At 53.6% G+C, this 20757-nt stretch overlaps 3 protein-coding genes across 5 annotated transcripts in view; 2 read left to right on the top strand and 1 right to left on the bottom strand.

Moving 5' to 3' along the window:
• Positions 1-463: 463 nt before the first annotated feature.
• Positions 464-6542, top strand: PSMB6 (proteasome 20S subunit beta 6). Its single transcript, XM_028704233.2, has 6 exons — positions 464-621; positions 2665-2732; positions 3924-4055; positions 5188-5317; positions 5489-5633; positions 6306-6542. Exons 1-6 carry the CDS (start codon positions 538-540, stop codon positions 6431-6433), a joined length of 687 nt encoding a protein of 228 aa, XP_028560066.1. The 5' UTR covers positions 464-537; the 3' UTR covers positions 6434-6542.
• A 1723-nt stretch (positions 6543-8265) lies between these two features.
• On the bottom strand, positions 8266-10386 carry C13H17orf114 (chromosome 13 C17orf114 homolog). 3 transcript variants are annotated; one of them, XM_077916728.1, is made up of 3 exons: positions 9784-10386; positions 9129-9224; positions 8266-8848 (listed from the first exon to the last, which is right to left on the bottom strand). In XM_077916728.1, exons 2-3 carry the CDS (start codon positions 9211-9213, stop codon positions 8673-8675), a joined length of 261 nt encoding a protein of 86 aa, XP_077772854.1. In that variant the 5' UTR covers positions 9214-9224; positions 9784-10386; the 3' UTR covers positions 8266-8672. The 3 variants fall into 3 exon arrangements, with proteins under 3 accessions (XP_077772854.1, XP_077772855.1, XP_077772853.1); XM_077916729.1 differs by lacking the exon at positions 9784-10386 and adding an exon at positions 9573-9692 and having other exon boundaries at positions 8266-8845; XM_077916727.1 differs by lacking the exon at positions 9784-10386 and adding an exon at positions 9573-9692.
• A 4869-nt stretch (positions 10387-15255) lies between these two features.
• Positions 15256-20757, top strand: part of PLD2 (phospholipase D2) — a 30943-nt gene continuing 25441 nt past the window's right edge. The window contains exons 1-2 of the mRNA XM_028704228.2: positions 15256-15981; positions 16083-16210. Coding sequence (XP_028560061.2) covers positions 15639-15981; positions 16083-16210 — 471 coding nt within the window. The 5' untranslated portion in view covers positions 15256-15638. The remainder of the gene's footprint in view (positions 15982-16082; positions 16211-20757) is intronic.

Consider the following 20757-nt stretch of genomic DNA (forward strand, 5'->3'; position numbering starts at 1 on the left):
GCCTGGTTCCCTGTAACTTGGCTTCTCGCAATGAGGGAACCGCCAGAAGGCCCTCGGAGCTGGACCTCAGTGTCCGGGCCAAACAATGGGGTGGAGACACTCCTTCAGGTATACAGGACTGAGGCCGTTTAGGGCTTTCAAGGTCAACACCAACAATTTGAATTGTGCTCGGAAACGTACTGGGAGCCAGTGTAGGTCTTTCAAGACCAGTGTTATGTGGTCTTCAGATGTGGTTGATGGAAGCCCAAAATATTGTATAAGATAAGAAAATGTGATGTTCTTTGGAAACTTTTTGTAAAAATTAAAATAAAGCGAGAGAAGAAATAAAACCCGGGAAATCGGCGCAGGCGTCCCTTCTGTAATTATAGCTCTGCGGCGTGACCACTCCCATCCTCCGGGACCCGGAAGCTGGCCGCAGATGCCGCCCCTCTTCCCCCGCTCGCAGCTCTAGGTGCTCTGCTCTCCCTCCTGCGCCGTAAAGCGCGCCGCGCGCCATGGCTCGGCGGTTTCGCGACAGTGCCGTCGCTCAGATCCAAGATGGCGGCGCCGGCGATGCTGAGGCCGAGCGTCGGGATGGAGGCGCGGTGTCCGGACTGGACCGGGCAGGCCGTCACCACCGGGGTGAGTCAGGGAGGGGGGGGCAGGGGGGCTCCCCTCGCCGCCTCCGCCCCCCGCCCGCCCCACAACAACCCCGCCAGGGAGGCCCAGGCCTGGGGGCGGGGGGGGGAGGAGGTCCTACCTCCCTTTCTCGGGGGGGGGGGCAGAAGGAGGGGGTCAGGGGGATCAGGTCCCGGCCCCGAAGAGGCTGCCCCCCCTCTGTGCCGCCTGGCTGGCCTGGGAGTCAGATCCTCGTGTGTCTCCCCCCCCCCACCAGGGTGGCCCCCCTGCCCTGTGTAACGCAGGATAGCCCCCCCCCCCCCTTTCGATGCAAAAGAGGCCTTTGGTTTGGACTCGGTCTAACCCTGATGTTTCCCTCCCCTTACGGTTTGGATCTGTGGGCTACTTTTAAAATGAGGCTAAAATAAATTGCATTTTAACCTGGATTTTAAATTATCCCCCCCCCCCATTATGTTTTTAATTGTAATTTTACTGGTGTTAGCCACCTTGAGCCTGGCTCTGGCTGGGGAGGGCAGGGTATAAATAAAAAATGTAATAATAATAATAATTAAAAGGCTTCGTCGTGCTGCCTTGGAGCAGCTTCATCCCGCATTTCGGGTTTCTAACCTCCCTCTCGATGGCCATTTAGGGACACACACCCCCCCAATGTCCGTGTCTTTAAGCTGTGCATAGCCAAGCACAGACAGATTCACAAATTCTTGTGCCTGCATGTGTGATAGAGGGAGACAGATCCCAGAGGCTGCAGTAGATTGTAATGGATTGCTTTGAAGTCCCTTCAGAACTAGATTAAGAATAGAAAGCACACACACCCCCACTGTATTTTGCCAGAACAAAAGTGGCAACCCTCTCTCTCCACCCCGCACAGGCAGGCTTGCTCCCTGCTAAGCACACACAGAGAACAACTTACCGGTTATTTATTATTACTGTCCTATTGTTATTTATTAAATTTGTATGCTGCATGAGTGTACAAGATGAAAATGTAAAATACATAATAAAGATAAGAACGAAACAAAAGAAAACAAGAGGAATGTTTTCACCCCATAAAGCAGGCATCCCCAAACTCGGCCCTCCAGATGTTTTGGGGCTACAATTCCCATCATCCCTGACCGCTGGCCCTGTTAGCTAGGGATGATGGGAGTTGTAGTCTCAAAACAGCTGGAGGACCAAGTTTGGGGGTGCCTGCCCTAAAGGTATGTAAGGAAGGCCCTTCGCTGCATTTTATATCCTGCCCTTTTTTTCTCCAAGGACCTCAAAGCAGCATATGCACATGGTTCTCACTGCCGCCGTTTTCTATTTTATCATCACAACAGTTTTGCTGTGTAGGTTGGGCTGAGAGAGAGGCAGCGACTGGCCCCAGGAGACCCCCCCCCACAAGTGAGATTCATGGCAGGGTGCAGGAGTCGAACCCTGGTCTCTCCCAGAGGCCCTGCTCCATCACTTTCCCTGTGGCTGTCATCATTTACCTGTTGAATTTGTTAGCCGCTTTTCCTTGCCCAAGGCAGCCCAAAGCAGCTTAACAGCCGAACATATTTGCAACTAAATGCTGTCACAATTAAAAGGGGGGGGGGGCGAGAATAGTGTTGGTTGGTTTGTGTATGCCCGAAGCCATCACAAAGCCAGATGCATAAAGCAAAATAAAATAAATCACACTGTGAAAATAATAATCAGAGCTTTGCACTCGGCCACATAAAAAAAAACCCCAGCCTCTTAGAAACCAGCAGGCAGAATCTGAGCACAGGAACTGTGTTATTCACAATATTGATGCCTCCAACCTCAAGAGCCCTCTTTTCCACCATTAATTCACCCAATCCTTTTTTAAAGCTATGCGTGACGTCGCCCTTCCTTTTCCCAACCCAGACGGCAGCAATGGAAGAAGCTGCAGCTGGTGGGATTTCCTCCTCCCTTCCTGCATTGCGGGGGGTTGGGCTGGATGACCCTCTGGAGCCCTTGCAGCTCTGCAAATCTATGATTCCAGCAAGCCCTCGAGATCTGGGCTTGGCCCCACGGTCCTTGCTTGTTCCTCACCCTCTTCCTCCCCTTCCTCAGACAACCATCATGGCTGTGGAGTTTGACGGTGGGGTCGTCATCGGTGCTGACTCCAGGACCACCACGGGGTGAGTGGGGAAGGGGGGTGTCTGTGTGAAGAGCCTCCCAGCTCCCTCTCAGAGACCCAACTCCACATTGCTTTTCCTGGGAGGCATTGCCCTCTGTTGTCAGGTGGCTTGGAGCAGAATGTCATCCCGCGAAGAATAATAAGAGGAATTGCAATAGCAGGAAGCTGGCACTATTTTGTGAAGGGCCGTAGCTCAGCAGTCAAGCACCTGTCCCGCATGCAGAAGGCCTTAGCATCATGGGTAGGGCTGGGAATGTCCCCTGCCTGAAACCCTGGAAAGCCATTGCTTAAATAAAAAAAGAGAGTTTCAAAGCTTTACTGCAAGCAGCCTTAGCCTAAAGATAAAGGGGCCCCTGACCATTGGGTCCAGTCGTGACCAACTCGGGTTGCGGCGCTCATCTCGCTTTACTGGCCGAGGGAGCCGGCGTACAGCTTCCGGGTCATGTGGCCAGCAGGACTAAGCCACTTCTGGCGAACCAGAGCAGCGCACAGAAACGCCGTTTACCTTCCTGCTGGAGCGGTACCTATTTATCTCCTTGCACTTCGACGTGCTTTCAAACTGCTAGGTTGGCAGGAGCAGGGACTGAGCAACGGGAGCTCACCCCGTCATTGCAGGGATTTGAACCGCCGACCTTCTGATCAGCAAGTCCTAGGCTCTGTGGTTTAACCCACAGCGCCACCCTTTTAGCCTTAGCCTAGTTACATAATAAACACTGCAAAATACAAAGCAACTCATTGCTCTTAAACAAATCAGCAATGCGGTGAGCCATTGGTGCCGGGCAGTGAGGTCTGAGTTAACGTGAAGCTGCTTCCTTGGGCCCTTTTCACTTCTGCCCTTTCTCCAGAGCCATGAGGACCAGAATCCTGCTCTGACTCTGAGGGAGGGGGCATCAGAGCCCCTTCATTGCACGCAGGAGGCCCCAGAGTTCTGTCCAGCTTCCCCGGATAGGGCTGGGAGGGAGACCCCTTGCGTGAGACCCTTCAGAGCCAGGCCAGGGGGGACGCTGGCTGAGTGAGGTGGGTCATGAGGAGGGGCGCGAGACGCTGTAATAAGGCAGCTTCCAATGTGTGACTTCCCCTTCCTTTTTGGGAGGTTATGGGCGGCTTCTGGGCCCCTCGGACGCAGCTGCCCTGAAATCCTTTGTGCGCCGTGAACTCCCAATGCTGACCCCCCCCCGCCTCCCTCTTGCAGTTCGTACATCGCCAACCGTGTCACAGACAAGCTGACGCAGATCCACGACCACATTTTCTGCTGCCGTTCGGGCTCCGCTGCCGACACCCAGGCCATCGCGGACGCCGTTACGTACCAGCTGGGCTTCCACAGGTATGGAGGGTGGGGGGGCAGGGGGCAGGGGAGGTAGGTGGGGGGTGCATTTCTGGCCCCACTGAGCCTTGCAGGCCTGCTGGTGCTCCACAGAACCACACTCTTTCCCACCTGGTGACAGAACTCAGCTCCGGAAGAAGGAGGCGCCTGGTAGCATATTCTCTTGCTGTTCTTGGGGAATGTTCTTCCCAGCTGGAGATTCTGCCAAGTCAGGAGTTCTCATGGGGCAGGGCTTGAAGAATCCAGAGACATGGATCTAATGATTTAACTTTGGGGAATCATGGAACCATAGAGCAGTAATGGACCCCAAGGGCCATCTGGTCCAGCCCCCTGCTACGCCAGCGTTGCCTGGAGGGCTGTGCTTACGCACGAAGGCCACAGGATAATAATAATAATAATAATAATAATAATAATAATAAAATAATTTATTTATACCCCGCCCTTCTCGGTTCAGAAAACTGGGCTCAGGGCGGCTAACAACAAATTTAAAACAATTATAAAAGCAGCATAAAATACAGTATAAAAACATGAATAACAATAAAATTCAAAAATCAATGTAGGGGAAATAAGCATTAGATAATCGCCATGGCTAGCTGGCTGAATTGGTCCTACTTGGGCCAGCGAGGAGGCCAGGGGAGAATTAGCTGTGGGGTCTCAGAGCAGGTAATTTTCATAAAAAGGGGGGGGGGGGAGAAGGAAAAAAAAAGATCAGGCTAAATTCAAATTGAAAGCCAGGCGGAATAGCTCTGTCTTACAGGCCCGACGGAAGGAGGTTAAATCCTGCAGGGCCCTGGTCTCCTGGGACAGAGCATTCCACCAGGTCGGAGCCACCACTGAGAAGGCCCTGGCCCTGGTGGAGGATAGTCTGACTTCCTTAGGGCCTGGGACCTCTAAAATATGATTATCCACGGACCTTAAGGTCCTATGCGGGGCAGACCAGGAGAGGCAGTCCTGTAAGTACGAGGAAGATTTCTGGAGAACTCAGAAGAAGCCTTTTCTACACCCTAGAGTTGGTGGTGTGGGGCCTGTGTGGATGTCCACGGCCCCCTGTGGGTGCCAGTCTCCGCCCTGCTTGCTCTGTTTGTGACCCTTTCTCTTCTTCCCCCCCTCCCACCCAAAAAATTCTGCGCAGCATTGAACTGGACGAGCGCCCACTGGTGCACACAGCCGCCAGCCTCTTCAAGGAGATGTGCTACCGCTACCGAGAGGACCTCACGGCTGGGATCCTGGTGGCCGGCTGGGACAAGCGCAAAGGGGGACAGGTGAGATGGGGGGGCTGCCCCCCAAGCAAGCAGGCTGGCCACCTACCCACCCACAGGGCCAGGCCTGGTTCCCCGGCACAGGCAGCCTGTGCTTTACTCTCTTGAGCCCTGATGGGGGGCAGCGGCTGTATCTTCTGGACTGGCTCATAACTGTGTGTCCCCCCCTCCCAGGTGTACTCTGTCCCCATGGGGGGCATGATGGTCCGCCAGCCCTTCTCCATCGGGGGCTCCGGCAGCTCCTACATCTACGGCTTCGTCGACGCCACTTACAAGCCAGGGATGAGCAAGGAGGAGTGTCTCAGCTTCGCGGCCAATGGTAAGGATGCGGAACGGGGGGCCCTCAAATTGGGGTGGGGGTGTCTCCCAGTCCTCCTGGGGGGGTCCTGCCTCACTCTCATCTCTTCCTTTTTTTAAAAAAATAATTTTTATTGATTTTAACATATAAATTATAAAATGTACCACAAAACTTATCACTTATACAGTCTTTTTAGACTTCCATCAGCACCTCTGATGATCCACCGTTTTAACCACTTCTTACGCATTTATTAACTTTATATTGCCTTTACATCTCTTAACAAATCATCCTTCCCCTTCTCCATTTTTGCAATACTTCCAATAATACTCCTCACAAAACTTCTTGCAAACCTACAAACATCGTCTGATCTTCACAAATACTTTTCAAATAGTCTGTAAATTTACTCCAGTCTTCCGTGAATTTCCGGTCCCGCCGGTTTCGAATCCTTCCTGTTAGTTTATCTAGTTCTGCATAGTCCATTAACTTCATCCTCCATTCTTCGATCGCCGGTAATTCTTCTTGCTTCCATTTTTGGGCCAGTAATATTTTTGCTGCTGTTATTGCGTATAAAAAGAGCTTACATTCCTTTCTGTTTATATCACTCCCAACAATGCCCAGTAAAAATGCTTCTGGTTTCTTTATAAATGTATATTTCAACATTTTTTTCATCTCATTCACTCTCCTCTCTTCCAGCCCTCGCCCTGGCCATGGACCGCGACGGCTCCAGTGGAGGGGTCATCCGCCTGGCGGCCATCACCAAGGACGGCGTGGAGCGCAAGGTCATCCTGGGAAACGACCTGCCCCGCTTCTCCACCCTCTGAAGGGTTGGGGGGCCCTCGGGCAGGAAGCGGAGGGGTTCGGGGAGTCCGTATTTTGTTCTGCTGTCAGATTGATTTGATGCTGCATTAAAATGTGGGAGTCAGAAACAAAGCGCCTTTGACGGTTCCTCTCAAACGGCCGGGTTTTGTTGGGCGACAGAATGGGGGGGTCAGAATTACCGTTGCATTTATATCCCCCCTTTTTCCCTGCAAGGAGTTCAAGGTAGTGAACGCAGTAGAAAAAAAGACTGTCATGGAACCGAGAAATCGCGCAAAACAAAATGAAATGCCGTGAAAATCCCTGAAACGAGAAGGAATCAACTAGAAATATTATCTTATAGAAATAAACTAAAGAATAAATATCAAAAAGTTTTATAGCTCAACCCAGGTGAAGGATTACAATACTTCAGAATTTTTGGGAGTTTACCCCCCTTTTTTGAATTTTGGTCATTTAAGATTTATGATTTTATTTCCTTCTGAGGGAACTGAATAGTTCAGTGATAGGAGGTTTGTAGCCGGCATCCCGTTAAGGCCTTGTTCTATTTTAGGTTTTTCTAATTATTTTCCTTAAGCTTTTTGATTTTTATTATTTAGTTTATTTCCACAAGGTAATATTTCTAGTCGATTCCTTCTCTCTTCAGGGATTTTCACGGTATTTCATTTGTTTTGTGTTATTTCAAGGTACCGTATGCGGTTCTCTCTCTGCTCCTTCAATAACTTACACGTCTTCTGTATTTTCAGCGTTTTCCTCTGCAAGCCGCCTCGAGTCTTGTCAGGGGGAAAAGCAGGGTAGCAAGAAATATATAACCATCCCCACGACGAGCCTGCGAGGTAGGTTGGGCTGAGAGGCCCTGTGGCCCAGGCAGCTTCAGGGCCCAGTGGGGAGGATAAATAATAATAATTTTATTATTTATGCCCCGTCCATCTGGCTGGGGTGCCGGATATGAACCCTGGACCTCGTCCAGCCCTCCCTTCCGCACCACACTGACTCTCAGGTTTGATCTGCCCTGGCTTGGCATTGCTGGACTTGTAGTTTTGTGACACTGCAGAACTCCCTCCCACAGGACGGCTTTGTGAGAACAGGATGTTGGACTTGATGTGTGTGACCTTTCTCTGTCCCTTTGAGGCTCCAGGGCCCTGCTCTTCTCCCTGTGCCCCCCAGGTGCCAGCAGGGGACGCTGGTGCCCCCCTCCCCTGCGAGGGTGGCTGACTCCGCATTGCTAGCTGCCTCCCTCCCTCTAATCCCCATTGAGGTTTCTCCATCCTGCCGCAATTGTTCCCAGGCTGTGATTACCCTGGTGAGATAAGGGGTTACGCCCAGCCCAGGAGGAAGAAGGTGCTGCAGGCCTGCCCTGGCCGCCCTCTCCCAAACTCCACTTTTGGGGGGGGCGGAAGAGGCGCAGTGCAAAAAACAAGGACCCTCGAACCACAATTTCAGGGCCTGCCGTCCTTTAATTTTCGCTTTTAACAGCCGACGTGTTTTCTTCTCCTCCGCCTGCCTGTTTTGGTGGGTGGGGTGTCTGGTTTCGCACTCGGCCCTTCCCTCTTTCCTGCTCCAGCCTGCCTTCTGCTTGGACCGGGCGGGCGGGCGGATTGGGCCCAGCGCCAGCGCCGGAGGAGAGGCCTTGACACGCAAGCAGCTCACAACGCTGGCTGGGCCCCCTGCCCGGCAGCTCAACGTGGCAAAAAGGATTGGGGCCGGCCCCCTCCCCTCTCTTTGGAGACCCACCTGCCCCTTGTGAGCTGGGCCTGGTTTGACAAGCGCAGGAGGGAGGGGACACCAAAGGTCATCTAGCCCAACCCCGACGCAAAAAAACACACGTCTGAAACGAGGATGGGGGAGTAACACCTTTTATTGCTCCATATCCGCTGCTGGGGCTCTGGGATCGGGACCCAAGCCTGCAAACCTATCTGCTTATCTGAGCCCCACAACTAGTCCGCTCCGGTTTGGGGTCGCTGCCCACATCCTGGCTCTGCTTGGGTCTGACCCCACACTTATTTGACCTCGGATCATTTTGGGGGGTGGGGCCTGGGAAGCAGCCACGCCCCTCTTCTCATCCCAGTAGCTTCCAACACGCAGGCTGCGCTCGCTGTCAATGAGTTTGCTGGGGGGGGAGTGGGGGGCTTGCACTGACCCCCCACCCTATATTGCCGGGAGTCTCCTGTGGGGCCCAAGCTCAGTCTTCCTGCTCCAGGGGCACCTGCTGTGGGGGGGGGGTGAGGAGTGTCCCTCTGGGGGAGCTCAGCTGGTCACTTCCCTCTCAGAGTCCAGCTGGTGGCGGAAGGAGACCCTGGCCTTTCCGCTGAAGTAGGCCCTTCCACTCTGGGAGTCCGTCTCGCTGCTGGTGGACGGCGTGGAGCGTGTCCGCGGCGCTGCGGCTTCAGGGGCGTCTGAGGAGGAGGAGGAGGAAGCGGCTGGTGCAAGTGGAGAAGGAAGAGGAGAGGCTCAAAAAGAGTTTGCAACCCCAGCTCTCCAGGGGGTTGGTCTGGATGACCGCCTGGGGTCCCAACTCTACAATTTGGTGATTCTCCCAAAAGGCACCCAAGGGGGGGGACCTGAGATGGAGGGGCCAGGACAGCTCTCTGGCAAAGGGGCAAGGGATCCCCGGGCCCCTGCCCTGGGGGGTTGGGCTGCATCTAGGGCAGGGAGAAGTCGCCCAAGGGGAGTGCAAGGGACTTGGGGGGGGGCTCTCCTTACCTGCGGGGGGCTCCTTCTGCTCCGTCTTGCTGTGGCGCCGTGAGCGCCTTCCCCGGGGGAAGCAGCTGGGAAACTTTGACCCCATCCTGTCGGATCCTGAGGCAGAAAGAGAGACGTGAGGTGGGGGGGCATGTGGAATGGGGGGTGTGCTCTCCCTGCCCCCCATTCTCACCCCCCTGCAAACACAGAAGAGAATCAGGAAGGGGGCTTTGGGTGGGGGGCACAGAGAGAACCTCAAAGCATGCCTGATCTCTTGTCTCCCCCCCCCAAAAAAAATTTACAAAACCCCTTTCACATTCGCACAGGGCGGGGTTCTCCCTCCAGGGCTCTGCCCCCCCTTTGCTGGCCTCTTTCTCCCCACTCCCCCACCCCAAAGTAGAGACCACCACCCCGTTTTCCTTCCCTTTGGCCCCGCGGTGGGGTCTCCCCTGGGTCCCTGCTCACCTGCCCGCGCCTCTCTCCGTCTCCCGGGGCTCCCGGAGTGTCAAGACGGGGAGTTCCCCGCCCCCCCCCACGCCCTGGGTGGGCCAGGCCAGGGGAGACGCCCCCCTCCCGCCTCCTCTGGCAAACAGCGCCCGGCGCCGCCTCCCAAACGGATTCCCTCCCTCCGACCAGCTGGAGCCTGCGGGGGGGGGGGGGAGCACCCCAAATATACCTGCTGGTCTCTAGCACCTGGAAGCGCGCAGGGCGGCTGGGAGCCCCCTAAAAGTGCAAGACACCCCTTCTAAGCACCCAAGAAGTAAAGCAGCGTTTTTCGGGGGGCAGAGGATCCCCCATCTGGGCAAAACGTGGAACGCCGCCCGTTGCATTGCGCGGGGTCGGGCTGGATGCCCTCGGGGGGTCCCTTCCAACTCTCCCCTTCTGCCACAAACTCGGGAAAAACAGGCGTGGAGTGCGCGCGCTTAGGAGAGGACCTTGGCGAGGACCTAAAACAAATCGGGCCCCCCTTTTTTGATGGGGGTGGGCGGGGTATCAAAATCAAAACCGGCCCCTTGAACCCCCCCCCCCGGCCGGGGTTGCGCTGGATGACCCCGCGGGGTCCCCAGAGCAGAAAAGCGCGTCTCGGGGTCCGGGAAGCGAAGGCGGCGCTCTGTGCATGCTCGAGAGATGCCTCGGCACCAGCACCCCTTTTTGGGGGAGGGAAGTGGGGGGGGGTCATCCTGCCTGGCCCGGGGATTGGGCGGAAGGGCAGGGCCGGCGGCTCTCTGCACATGGCTCGGGGCCCTCTGGGCGGAGCCGGCCCTCCTTCCTCCCCGCCCCCGCCCCCGCCGGCCGCTTCCCCAGCAGCTGCGGCAGCAGCGACGGCGCCCTGCTCGCCCCCCCCCCCGGACCCTGCAGGTGAGACCCCCCCCCCACCTGGCCTCCCTCCCCATCTGTAAATTTCCACCAGGTCCTGCGCTCCTCCTTCCCTCCCCACGGAAAATCCCAGGCTCGCCCCCCCCCCCCCTGCAGATCAGAAGGGCTCCAGCTTCGGAAAGACCCCCCTTCCCCACCCAGGAAAATCCCGAGGCCCCGCCCTCTTTCTCTTGCCCCCCCCCCCGTCCTTATGACTCAAAATCTCCGCTACTCGGAGAGGAATTTGGCAAGCTGGGGGGGGGGGCGGTACTTCCTTCTCCTCCTCGGAAACTGGGGCCAGGGTGGGGGGGGGAGCACTGTGCATGGTGGGACAGGGGCCCGGACGCCTGGGTTCTTTTTCTGGGGAGGAGCGAGGTGGGGGCCTTCTCTCTCTCTCTCTCTCTCTCTCTCTCTCTCTGCGCCCCAGGAATGGATAGGTGCCGGGGCTCCAGCGGGGGGGGGGGGGAGAGGAAGGGACGGGTCTGGGTCTGGTTTCGCCCCCTTTGCAGGGCTTTGGGGCGTCCCCACACCGCTCAGAGACACGTGTCTAACTGTCTAGCTTCCTGCTGCTCTTTTTAGGGTGGGGGGTCCTGAGTCTTTGGATCCATCCCTGGACTCCTGGGCTGGAGTCTCTGTTAGCTCCGGAAAGTGCTATTCATTTATTGATTTATTGTGGGGGGGGGGGGGGGTCGGCATCCTAAGGCCCGGGGGCCGGATGCGGCCCGATCGCCTTCTAAATCGAATCAGCGTGTTTTTACAGGAGTAGAATGTGTGCTTTGTATTTAAAATGCATCTCTGGGTTATTTGTGGGGCATAGGAATTCGTTCATTCCCCCCCCCCAAAAAAAAAATAGTCCGGCCCCCCACAAGCCCCCTGCTGAAAAAGTTTACTGACCGCTGATATATTGCCCATTTTACCCCCTCCCCTCGTTTGATCTCCGGAACCACAACCCTGCAAGGAAGGTTAGATTGAAAGAGGCAGGGACTGGCCCCCAAACTCCCCCCCCCCCCCGGACTCTCTCAGAGGCTAGCTCTAACCACTGCACCACGCTGCCTCTCTAGTCAGAGCCCCAGGGCAGCTACCTGAGCTGCTCTTAGAGCTGGAAGCGGACCACCCTCACTGCCTACTCCCAAGTAGACCGAGAGCATAGCTCTGAGTCATTATTGCAGGAAAATCTCAGAACTGTAGTGTCGGAAGGGACCCTCCAGCGGTCATCTAGCCCAACCCGCCTGCAAATTGGATAGAATCAGCTGAGGTTTCGGAAGTCCTGGGCTGCTTTTGGCTTTCAGCAGTTCTGTTGGGCCTTAATGAAGTTTCACGACTGGACTTGCAGGATCAGGGCTTGGGGATCCCCCAACGGGCCTACGAGATCCCTTTCGGGTTCCTGCATTTGGAGGCCTATGATCCTGAGTGGTTCAAGTCAGATTTTTCCCTTTTTCTTGGGGAGAGGCAGGTGGCTTTGCGCTCTCCGGCAGGGACTCCCAGAGGTCATCTAGGGGTGGCCAACTCCCAAGAGACTGTGATCTACTCACAGAGTTAAAAACTGGCAGTGATCTACTCCCCTTTTTTGGGGTTCAGGCCAAAGTTCAGGTTTTTTTTGGGGTGCAGGAAGCAAAAATGTTTTTTTAGGGGAGCCAAACTTGTTGAGCGTCTTTGGAGGGAGGGGCGTGATCTACCAGTGATCTACCACAGCATCCAGTGATCTGCCGATAGATCACTGGACGATCTCAGCAAAAGAATCCCACCCAAACTCTCTTTTAAAACCTCCAACGAAAGAGAAAGCCCATCCCCTTCTGAGGCCACAGAGTCTTCGAATGGTAGAGCTGGAAGGGGGACCCCTAGCGGTCATCTAGTCCAACCCTCCCTGAAATGCAGGAATCTCCAGTCCCCCCCCCCTTTTCTGGGCCTAGAAGCGACCCACAGCCTCCAGGCAAGGCCCAGAAGCAAAAGAGCAGGGGTAGGCAACCTAAGACCCAGGGGCAGGATCCGGCCCAATCGCCTTCTCACTCCAGCCTGCGGACAGTCCGGCAATCAGCGTGTTTTCACATGAGTAGAACGTGCCCTTTTATTGAAAACGCATCTCTGGGTGATTTGTGGGACAAAGGAATTTGTTCATTATTTTCCCCCAAAATGTAGTCCGGCCCCCTACAAGGTCTGAGCAACGGTGGACCGGCCCCCTGCTGAACTGTTTGCTGACCCCTGCAAAAGAGGAACCCCTGCCTGAGACTGTAGTAATTCTGGGATTCCCGGTTTCAGTTCAGGTCAAGAAGGGGGAAATCCTCTTTTAATCTTCCGGTGTGGGGATGCGTCGCTTGGAGGGCACAGTGCCAGGTGGTGGGTGCCAACCCGAGGTGCAGGCAAGTGGCGTTCCAGCTGGGCTTGCACGCTCCCGAGGTCGCCCGGCTGAGCTCCCAATTTGGGCGTGCAGGTGGGGCAGAAGATCAAGCTGGGTTCAGTGCATTAAAGGGGGTTGGACTAGATGACCCTGCGGGGTCCCAAGGCAAAATTCTGTGACCCTTATAGAGAGGGTGAGAGTAGACACCATGCAGAGTTGAGACCTGGTCCCCTGGCCTTCCTCTTTCCCCCTCCAAGGGGCTGCCCCTCCTGGCTGCCCTGCACCCCATAGAATTCCTGGCCGGTAGGAGTTTAGCACAGCCCCAAAATCTTCCCGCAAAAGACCCAAACTGTTGGGTTGCTCTTAAAGCAAACTACTTTACTGCAGCAAAAGGATTTGGGGTATATTATTTGGCCTTTTCCAAGAGGATTTTGGGGGGGCCAAGTGGGCTTATCATTGGGATATTGTAAATTTGGGTCCCAAGTCCTTCGTTCATTCATTTAATTGCATTATCCCACCTTCCTTCTCCACCCCCCATCTCAGGTGATGTAGGGGATCACCCTACAGCCCCCCTACAACAGGGCCTTGCCCCCAAACTCACAGCCAGGGAGCTTCATCGCTGCCCAGTGGGGGGATTTGAACCCTCGTCTCTCCCCGGTCCTAGCCTGACACTAACCACTACACCGCTCTGCCTCTGTCATATAGAGGTTTATGAACTCACACCAGCGCCTTGTCTTAGGCAGCCAGTGCGAATCCTGCAATATTGGTGTTCGATTTCCTTGCACTCTCACAGGACCGTCTTCAAGGGTAGCCCCATACACAGTGCCTTGCAGTAGTCCAGCCAGAAGGTTAGCAGAACATGACTTGGTCAACCTAGTCCTAGCTCACCCCCCACTGCTCCAAGGCAGCCCCATATGTGCCCCTCCTCCAGGCAGAGGGCAGCCCCACAGAGAAAAGGGTGTAGCGGTGTAGAAAAGGGTGTAAAATATTATGCAGATATGGTGCCTCTTCCTCTAGTATCCCACCCACCGATTTGCAGAGTCCTCTCACATCGGAGAGAGCCGCCTTGTTGCACCAGGCCCATTTCGCCCCATAATGTCTGCACAGGCAGGCGGCAGCGCTCCGGGATCCCTGACACGGCGCAGAGTTAACCTGTGGAACTCCCGGCCACTCACCTGGATGGTTTTAAAAGAGGATGGGGGAAATTCCTGGAGGAGAAAGGAGGCTAAGTTGGAAGCAGGGAATGCTTCTGAACGCCAGAGGGGAGAGTGTTCCTCTTGGGCCGGATTCTGCCTGGGGGGGGGGCTTCCCTTGGGGGTATTCCAGGATGCCAGGCTAAGGTGAGGACCCCCTTTGGCCTCTTCCAGCGGCCGTCCCTTCTGCCGCCCTTTTTTATTTCTTCAAAAAAATTCATTAGTTTTCCAAAAAAAAATTCCAAAAAATATATCTCAACTGTATTTAAACCAAACTTTGTAGCATTGCTAAGTGACTTCCTTGTATCCCTCTGGTTGGATTTCACTGTATATCATTTTCACGGTTTTCCACAACCTAAGTTCTTTAAAAATTGACTTACTCACTTAACGTCTTTCTTTCTTTACATTTCAACTTTGAACATCTTAATTCATCACATTACACATTTAAATCCTAAGCCTATCTGGTACTTGCAGGCAGTCCAATTAATTTAATTTAACATATTTAACGAAATAGTCTTTAAATTTCATCCATTCTTCCTGGTACTACTCCTCCTCCTGGTCACGGACTCTTCCGGTCAGGTCGGCTAGCTCCGAAAAGTCCATCATCTTCATCTGCCAATCTTCCACTGTTGGAACTTATTGTGTTTTCCAATTCTTAGCTAATAAGATTTGAGCAGCAGTTGTGGCATACAAAAATAATTGAAGATCTTTCTTGGGCAATTCCAAACCTGCTATTCCAAGAAGAAAGGCCTCTGGTTTCTTAATAAATCTATATTTCAACATTTTTTTCAATTCATTCTAAATCTTCTTCCAGAAGTCTTTCACCTTGGGGCAGGTCCACCACATATGATGAAAGGTACCTTCTATTTCTTTGCATTTCCAGCATAGATTATCACTGTTGTGATAAATCTTTGCAAATTTTACTGGGGTTAGTAAAGGTAAAGGGACCCCTGACCATTAGGTCCAGTTGTGGCCAACTCTGGGGTTGCGGAGCTCATCTCGCCTTACTGGCCAAGGGAGCCGGCGTACAGCTTCCAGGTCATGTGGCCAGCAGGACTAAGCCGCTTCTGGCGAACCAGAGCAGCGCACGGAAACGCCGTTTACCTTCCCACCGGAGTGGTACCTATTTATCTACTTGCACTGGCGTGCTTTCGAACTGCTAGATTGGCAGGAGCTGGGACCGAGCAACGGGAGCTCACCCCGTCACGGCGATTTGAACCGCCAACCTTCTGATCGGCAAGCCCTAGGCTCTGTGGTTTAACCCACAGCACCACCCACGTCCCACAGATACATTGTTTTCATAATATTTTCCTTTAAAACCGTACATGCAGTGAACTTGAACCCTTTCTTCCGCAGTCTTTCCCAATCTTCAAACATTATATTATGTCCCACATCTCTTGCCCACCCTCCTGCCGTCCTTAATCGAGCCTCCTGGCGCAGAGGCAGTTTACCTCGCTCTCTAAGTCCTTGGGGACATTTAGCCGCTGGGGGGGGGCAGGAGGCTGGACCAAGAGATGGGGACCCCCTTTGGCCTCGCCCCGCGGGGATCCTCGGACCTCCTGGGCGAGGCCAGCCTGCGCTTCCTGCCCAACACGTCTGTCCGGCATCCAGACCCGCCTGGGACCAGCGGGGGGGTTGGAGGGAGGGATGCCCCCCCTTTCCCGGAGCGTGAGTCAGGCGGACCAGGCAGGGTGGGGCAGGAACTGGCTGCCTGGAGAGACCGGCTGCTGCCTGTGCGTAAAAATTTCCAGCGAAATCGGGGAAAGAGAGAGAGAAAGAATTTCCTGTGCCGAAGTTTTTGGAGATCTCCGGGCCTGGCATGCGGGCTCGGACTCCTGGGTTCTTTTTGCTCCTCCTCCTCCTCCCGCACCCCTGCAGGACGGCCCCATGCTGAGCTTGGAGAGACCCCACCCCGGCGGGGAGACCCTGGACGACTCGGACCTGGAAGCGGAGGACGAGAGAGATGGTCTCCGCCGGGACGAGGCGCCAGGTCAGTCGGTGCAGGGACGCCCCACTTTTTTGTAGATTGTGGGTAAATTAGGGGCAGGAGTTTGGGGTCCCCTAACCGGTCCTGCCTCCCTCTCTCCCCAGGTGACCTCAGCCCCTTCCTGGCCATCTACGAGCGGAAGCCCCTCCGGTCTCAGGGACCCCTTTTCCTTAGGGGGGTCCCCGTCACTGCGCGCGTGGAGAGCGCAGAGAGATATGCCAGCGGTTCCAAGGTAAGGGGGCGCCTAAGGGAGAAGTGGGGGGGGGGCGTGGGGGGCGGAAATCGAAGGGGCACCCAAGGCGCATCTATCCCAACCCCAAGCGATGCGGGAATCACAGCAATTAAACCCACAGAGTCAAATGATATATATTATTTTCCGAAGGCAGGCTGGACTTCCTCATTCAGCTCATCAGAGTTGCATATACCTTTTATTTTAATTTTTTTCCGTGGGAATGAAAAACGGGACAGTAGGTACGGGTTTTGCCAGCCGGGCAACCTTTGGGTTTTTTTGGGGGGGGGGCGCCGCTGCCTCCCCTCCCCCTCCCGGTTCTGCTCCGGGGAGGATCCTGCAGCCCTGAGCAGGCAAGTCAGAGCTGGGCTTTGGTGTCCTCCGAGTCTCAGGTTACAAAGAGACAAAGAGAACCCGGAGAGGGAGGGAAGGAGCTCTCTTTGCAAATTCAGTTTGCAAAAAAACCAGACCTTTCTCAAGCACTGAGAGAGCAGCAGCAGCAGGATCAGGCCCCCCCGGGGGGGGTGCCCAGCAAGCCGTGCACCCTGTCCTCACAGGTGCCTCAGCGGGAAACCCGTGAACAGGATTCGAGCGCAAACAGGATTCCCGTGTTGCAGCGGGTTGGTATGGATGACCCCTTGGGGTCCCTGGTCCAACTCTACATTTATACGGTTCTGTGAAATGCTCCCTGGCCCCTGAGCCAGGAGTTGGCCAGGTGGCCTTATTTGATCTCTTTCCTTGCTTATGGCATTGATATCCCAAATTTTCCTACCAGGAGCTCATGGTGGTCTATACCCAGTTTAATTCCCCGTTCCTTATTTAATCCTTGCAGCAACCCTGCAATGTGGCCCAGGCTGAGGGACCCAGGAGGCTTCATGGCGGAGTGCAGGGATTCGAACCCTGTTCTCACCAAAGAACTCATCAGACACTCCAACCACTACCCCACACTGTGGCTCCAGCCCCCAATTCTTTTTAGGAATCCGTGAGTGCTTTAACACCCAATTAGCTTAGGCTGAGAGGCAGGGACTGGCCCCCAAGCTCACTCCAAGGTCCTAGTCCTCAAGGAATCCCAGCAACAACCCTGCGAGGTGGGCCAGACTGAGAGGTGACTCCAGTGAGAGCTTTGTGGTCAAGTCGCGGGATCTGAACCCGGCTCTCTCCCAGGTCCTCAAATTACACTCCCCTCCATGTAAACGGTGGTGGCAGACTCCCCTTCCTTGGAGGTTTTTAAGCAGAGATGGGGTGACCCTCAGTCATGGGTGCTTTAGCTGAGATTCCTGCATCGCAGGGGGTTGGTATGGATGACCCCTGGGGGTCCCTTCCAATTCTACAATGCTATGTTTCTAAAGCAGGTGTTGTGCGGCTGAGCCAGGCATAGGAAACTCGGCCCTCCAGATGTTTTGGGACTACAACTCCCATCATCCCTAGCTAACAGGGCCAGCGGTCAGGGATGATGGGAGTTGTAGTCCCAAAACATCTGGCGGGCAGAGTTTGCCTATGCCAGGCTGAGCCGTGGGCATCTCCTCTTGGCTGGCAACAGGAAAATAGTATGCAAATAGGTCCCCCCTCCACGTCCGTTACGCAAATGAGGTGTGGCTTTTGTTGCCAAGCTGTTTCTCAACAAAACCGAAAGCGCTGCACAGATTTCTTAATCGGTTGACACTGAGAGACTCAGCTGAATGTTGGAGGATTCAGGGCAGAGGGAGAAAGGAAGAGCTTCTTCAGTGCGGAGTTAGACTGTGGAACTCCCTCCCACTGGAGGCAGAGATGCTTCTTAGCGCCAGTTTCTGGAAACCCCAAGTCTGCTTGCCGGTTTCCCACTATGGGCCCTTGGCTGGCCCCTGTGAGAGTGCTGGCCAAGAGGGGCCACAGGGCCGGACCCTGCAAGGCTCTTTGGATGCCTGCAGATCGGTTGTCTCTCAGCCAAACAGCCATGCAGATTCCCTCCCCAAAAAACCTACTGTCTCAAAATCCTTTGCCTGCCATGGATCTGGGCCATTGTGGGGCGCTCTGCCCAGATCTCTGGCCTGATCCTGCACCCAGACCTTTCCCCCCACGCCTCCCCTTCTGCTCCCGCTGCCACCAGCCGTTGCTTCTCCCATTATTGTTTTTTACATGTGATTTTTATTGTGTTTGTCATCGTATCTACCAAAATGAGGCTGCATTTTAATGTTGTATTTTAATCCTGTTTTTAAGTTGTATTTTAATCAATTGTTTTTATACCTGGTGTTAGCCGCCCTGAGCCCAGTCTTGGTTGGGGAGGGCGGGGTATAAATAAATACATTTATTTATTTTATACAAACACACACACACACACACACACACACACACACAGAGAGAGAGAGAGAGAGAGAGAGATTTATATATACATATACATATATATATATAATATATACTGTGGACATAGTTTCTTCTGGACTTCCCACCCACCCTTTCCTGATATTTGTTTGTTTCCTCCTTTTCCTTAGCTGTTTCATATCACATATGTTTGAATTATCTAAGCCCCGATATCGATTGCTGTTGTTTCTCCCTTCCGGAGCTCAAGCTGCTGTCCGGCCCCTCAAGTGGCAGGGAGTTCCGCGGGTGCCCTTTGCAAGCGGGCTCTGCCTCTCCGCCAGGCTGCTGGGTCCCCTTTGAGGAGGGCGAGGGAGGCCTCTAATAATAATAATAATAATAATAATAATAATAATAAAATTTTATTTATACCCCGCCCTTCCCGGTTCAGAAAACCGGGCTCAGGGCAGCTAACAACAAATTTAAAAACACTTAATTTAAAACCTCTTCTTCTTCCTTCTCTTCCTCTTCCTCCTTTTCTGTTTCCTCGTGACACTGAGCAGAGGCAACTTGTTTTGCAGACAACAAACCGGCCGGCTCTGAATGCACCACGAAATAAAGGGGATTGCAAGGGGAAGAGGAAAAAGAAACCGAACCTTTTTAGGGGTGGGGGGCGGATGAGAAGGAAGCCCCCTTTCTGCTCCATGCAGATCTGACCCGTTGCAGGAGGGGAGAGCGGCTATGGGGCTTGTGTCCCCCTTGCAGGTTTGCCTCCTTGGCAAGATATTCTCGTACGCCTTCAAGCTTGGATTTTTGGAGGGGCCCTCCAAAGGTCATTTAGTCCAACCCCGCCACCGCCACCTGTTTTTGGTTTCTGAACACAGAATGTCTCGGAATTGGGGGGGGGCATGGAAAGGGGAGGGCAAACGGGAAGGGTCCCAAGTGCCATAGTTGGGGGGTGGGCTAGCCAGTTTTTTGCCCCCGGCGAAGCCCCCAGGAGAGCCAGGCTGCTGCATGAGGCCAATGGGGGGCCCCCTAGTCCAGCCGCCTGCTGTTCTCATGGGGCCAGCCGGATGGCCATCCCGGGACCCGAGTGCGAGAGGAATGCTCTCCCTTCCCGTGGTTTCCTGCAAGCCGGCATTCAGAAGCATTGCTGCCTCCGTCTGTGGAGAGCCCTTTCCTCCTCCATCCATTTCTCAAGCTCCCCAAGTTGGCCTCCTGTGGCAGGGAGTTCCACAGGTTATCCAAGAGAAAGGTTTTATTTTTGCATGTCCTGAATCCCCCGCTGTGCAGCTTCATTGGGTGATGGTTCGTGAGAGAGAATTGGCGTTTTCTTTTGCATGTTGTCTTCTCCTTTTTACTCTTTGGCCTTTTCTGCGTCCCTGAAGACTATAATCCCCTGATTTCATAAGAAGTCTTGCAGCTCAATATCCGCTTTTCTCAAGGTGCCCTGAGCCCGTTGGCCAAGGCATCCTCTCTGGCGTTTCGCAATTCCTCCGTAACCTTACAACAGCCATCCATCTCTCTCTTTATTCTCAAATTTTTTTATTGATTTTCCAAAAATTTTAAACAAACATACATCTTAACTGTATATCTGTGTATCTGAAGAAGTGTGCATGCACACGAAAGCTCATACCAAGAACTAACTTAGTTGGTCTTTAAGGTGCTACTGGAAGGAATTTTTTTTTGTTTTGACTATGGCAGACCAACACGGCTACCTATCTGTAACTGATACATCTTAACTGTACTTGATCCAGTCTTAGTAACATCGTTAAGTGACTTCCTCAAATCCCCCTGGCTGAATTTCAGTGTATATCATTGTAACAGTTTTCCAAAACCAATTTTCTCATAAAATTAACTTAGCAACTTAACATCTTTCTTTGTTGCTTATGGTGTGTGTTTTTTTAACAAATGTCATTTTAAACATTTTCTTCCAGTCTGTTCCTTTTCCTTTTTTAAATTTTTTTTATTAAGAATTTAAACAAAATATCTTAGTACATATCATCTTTGATTCCCGCCCCATTCCCCCCTCCTCCCCGACTTCCCTCAGTTCCAACCTCTGGTTTCTCTACAAATGCTATTCTCTGCATGTTACAAAACGGTATAGATCCTTAATTTATCTGATTATTGTCAATAAAGAGTTTGTGAGTGTTTATTCAAAACCTGCCAAGGAGTCCAGTTCACTTTGTTGTTTCTTTAAATACTTTGTAAAAGGTTCCCATTCATCTTTAAAGTCACAGTTATCCTTGGCTTATATGTCAGTTTTGCCAGCTCTG

Source organism: Podarcis muralis, chromosome 13 (assembly GCF_964188315.1).
Source record: "Podarcis muralis chromosome 13, rPodMur119.hap1.1, whole genome shotgun sequence".
NCBI lineage: Eukaryota > Metazoa > Chordata > Lepidosauria > Squamata > Lacertidae > Podarcis > Podarcis muralis.

Coding starts and splice junctions, on each gene's coding strand:
- C13H17orf114 (XM_077916728.1), bottom strand. CDS start 9,213: ATGGGGTCAAAGTTTCCCAGCTGCTTCCCCCGGGGAAGGCGCTCACGG. Junction 8,849..9,128: donor GCAGAAGGAGCCCCCCGCAG/GTAAGGAGAGCC, acceptor CTCCACTTGCAC/CAGCCGCTTCCTCCTCCTCC.
- PSMB6 (XM_028704233.2), top strand. CDS start 538: ATGGCGGCGCCGGCGATGCTGAGGCCGAGCGTCGGGATGGAGGCGCGG. Junction 4,056..5,187: donor TACCAGCTGGGCTTCCACAG/GTATGGAGGGTG, acceptor AATTCTGCGCAG/CATTGAACTGGACGAGCGCC. Junction 5,634..6,305: donor TCTCAGCTTCGCGGCCAATG/GTAAGGATGCGG, acceptor CCTCTCTTCCAG/CCCTCGCCCTGGCCATGGAC.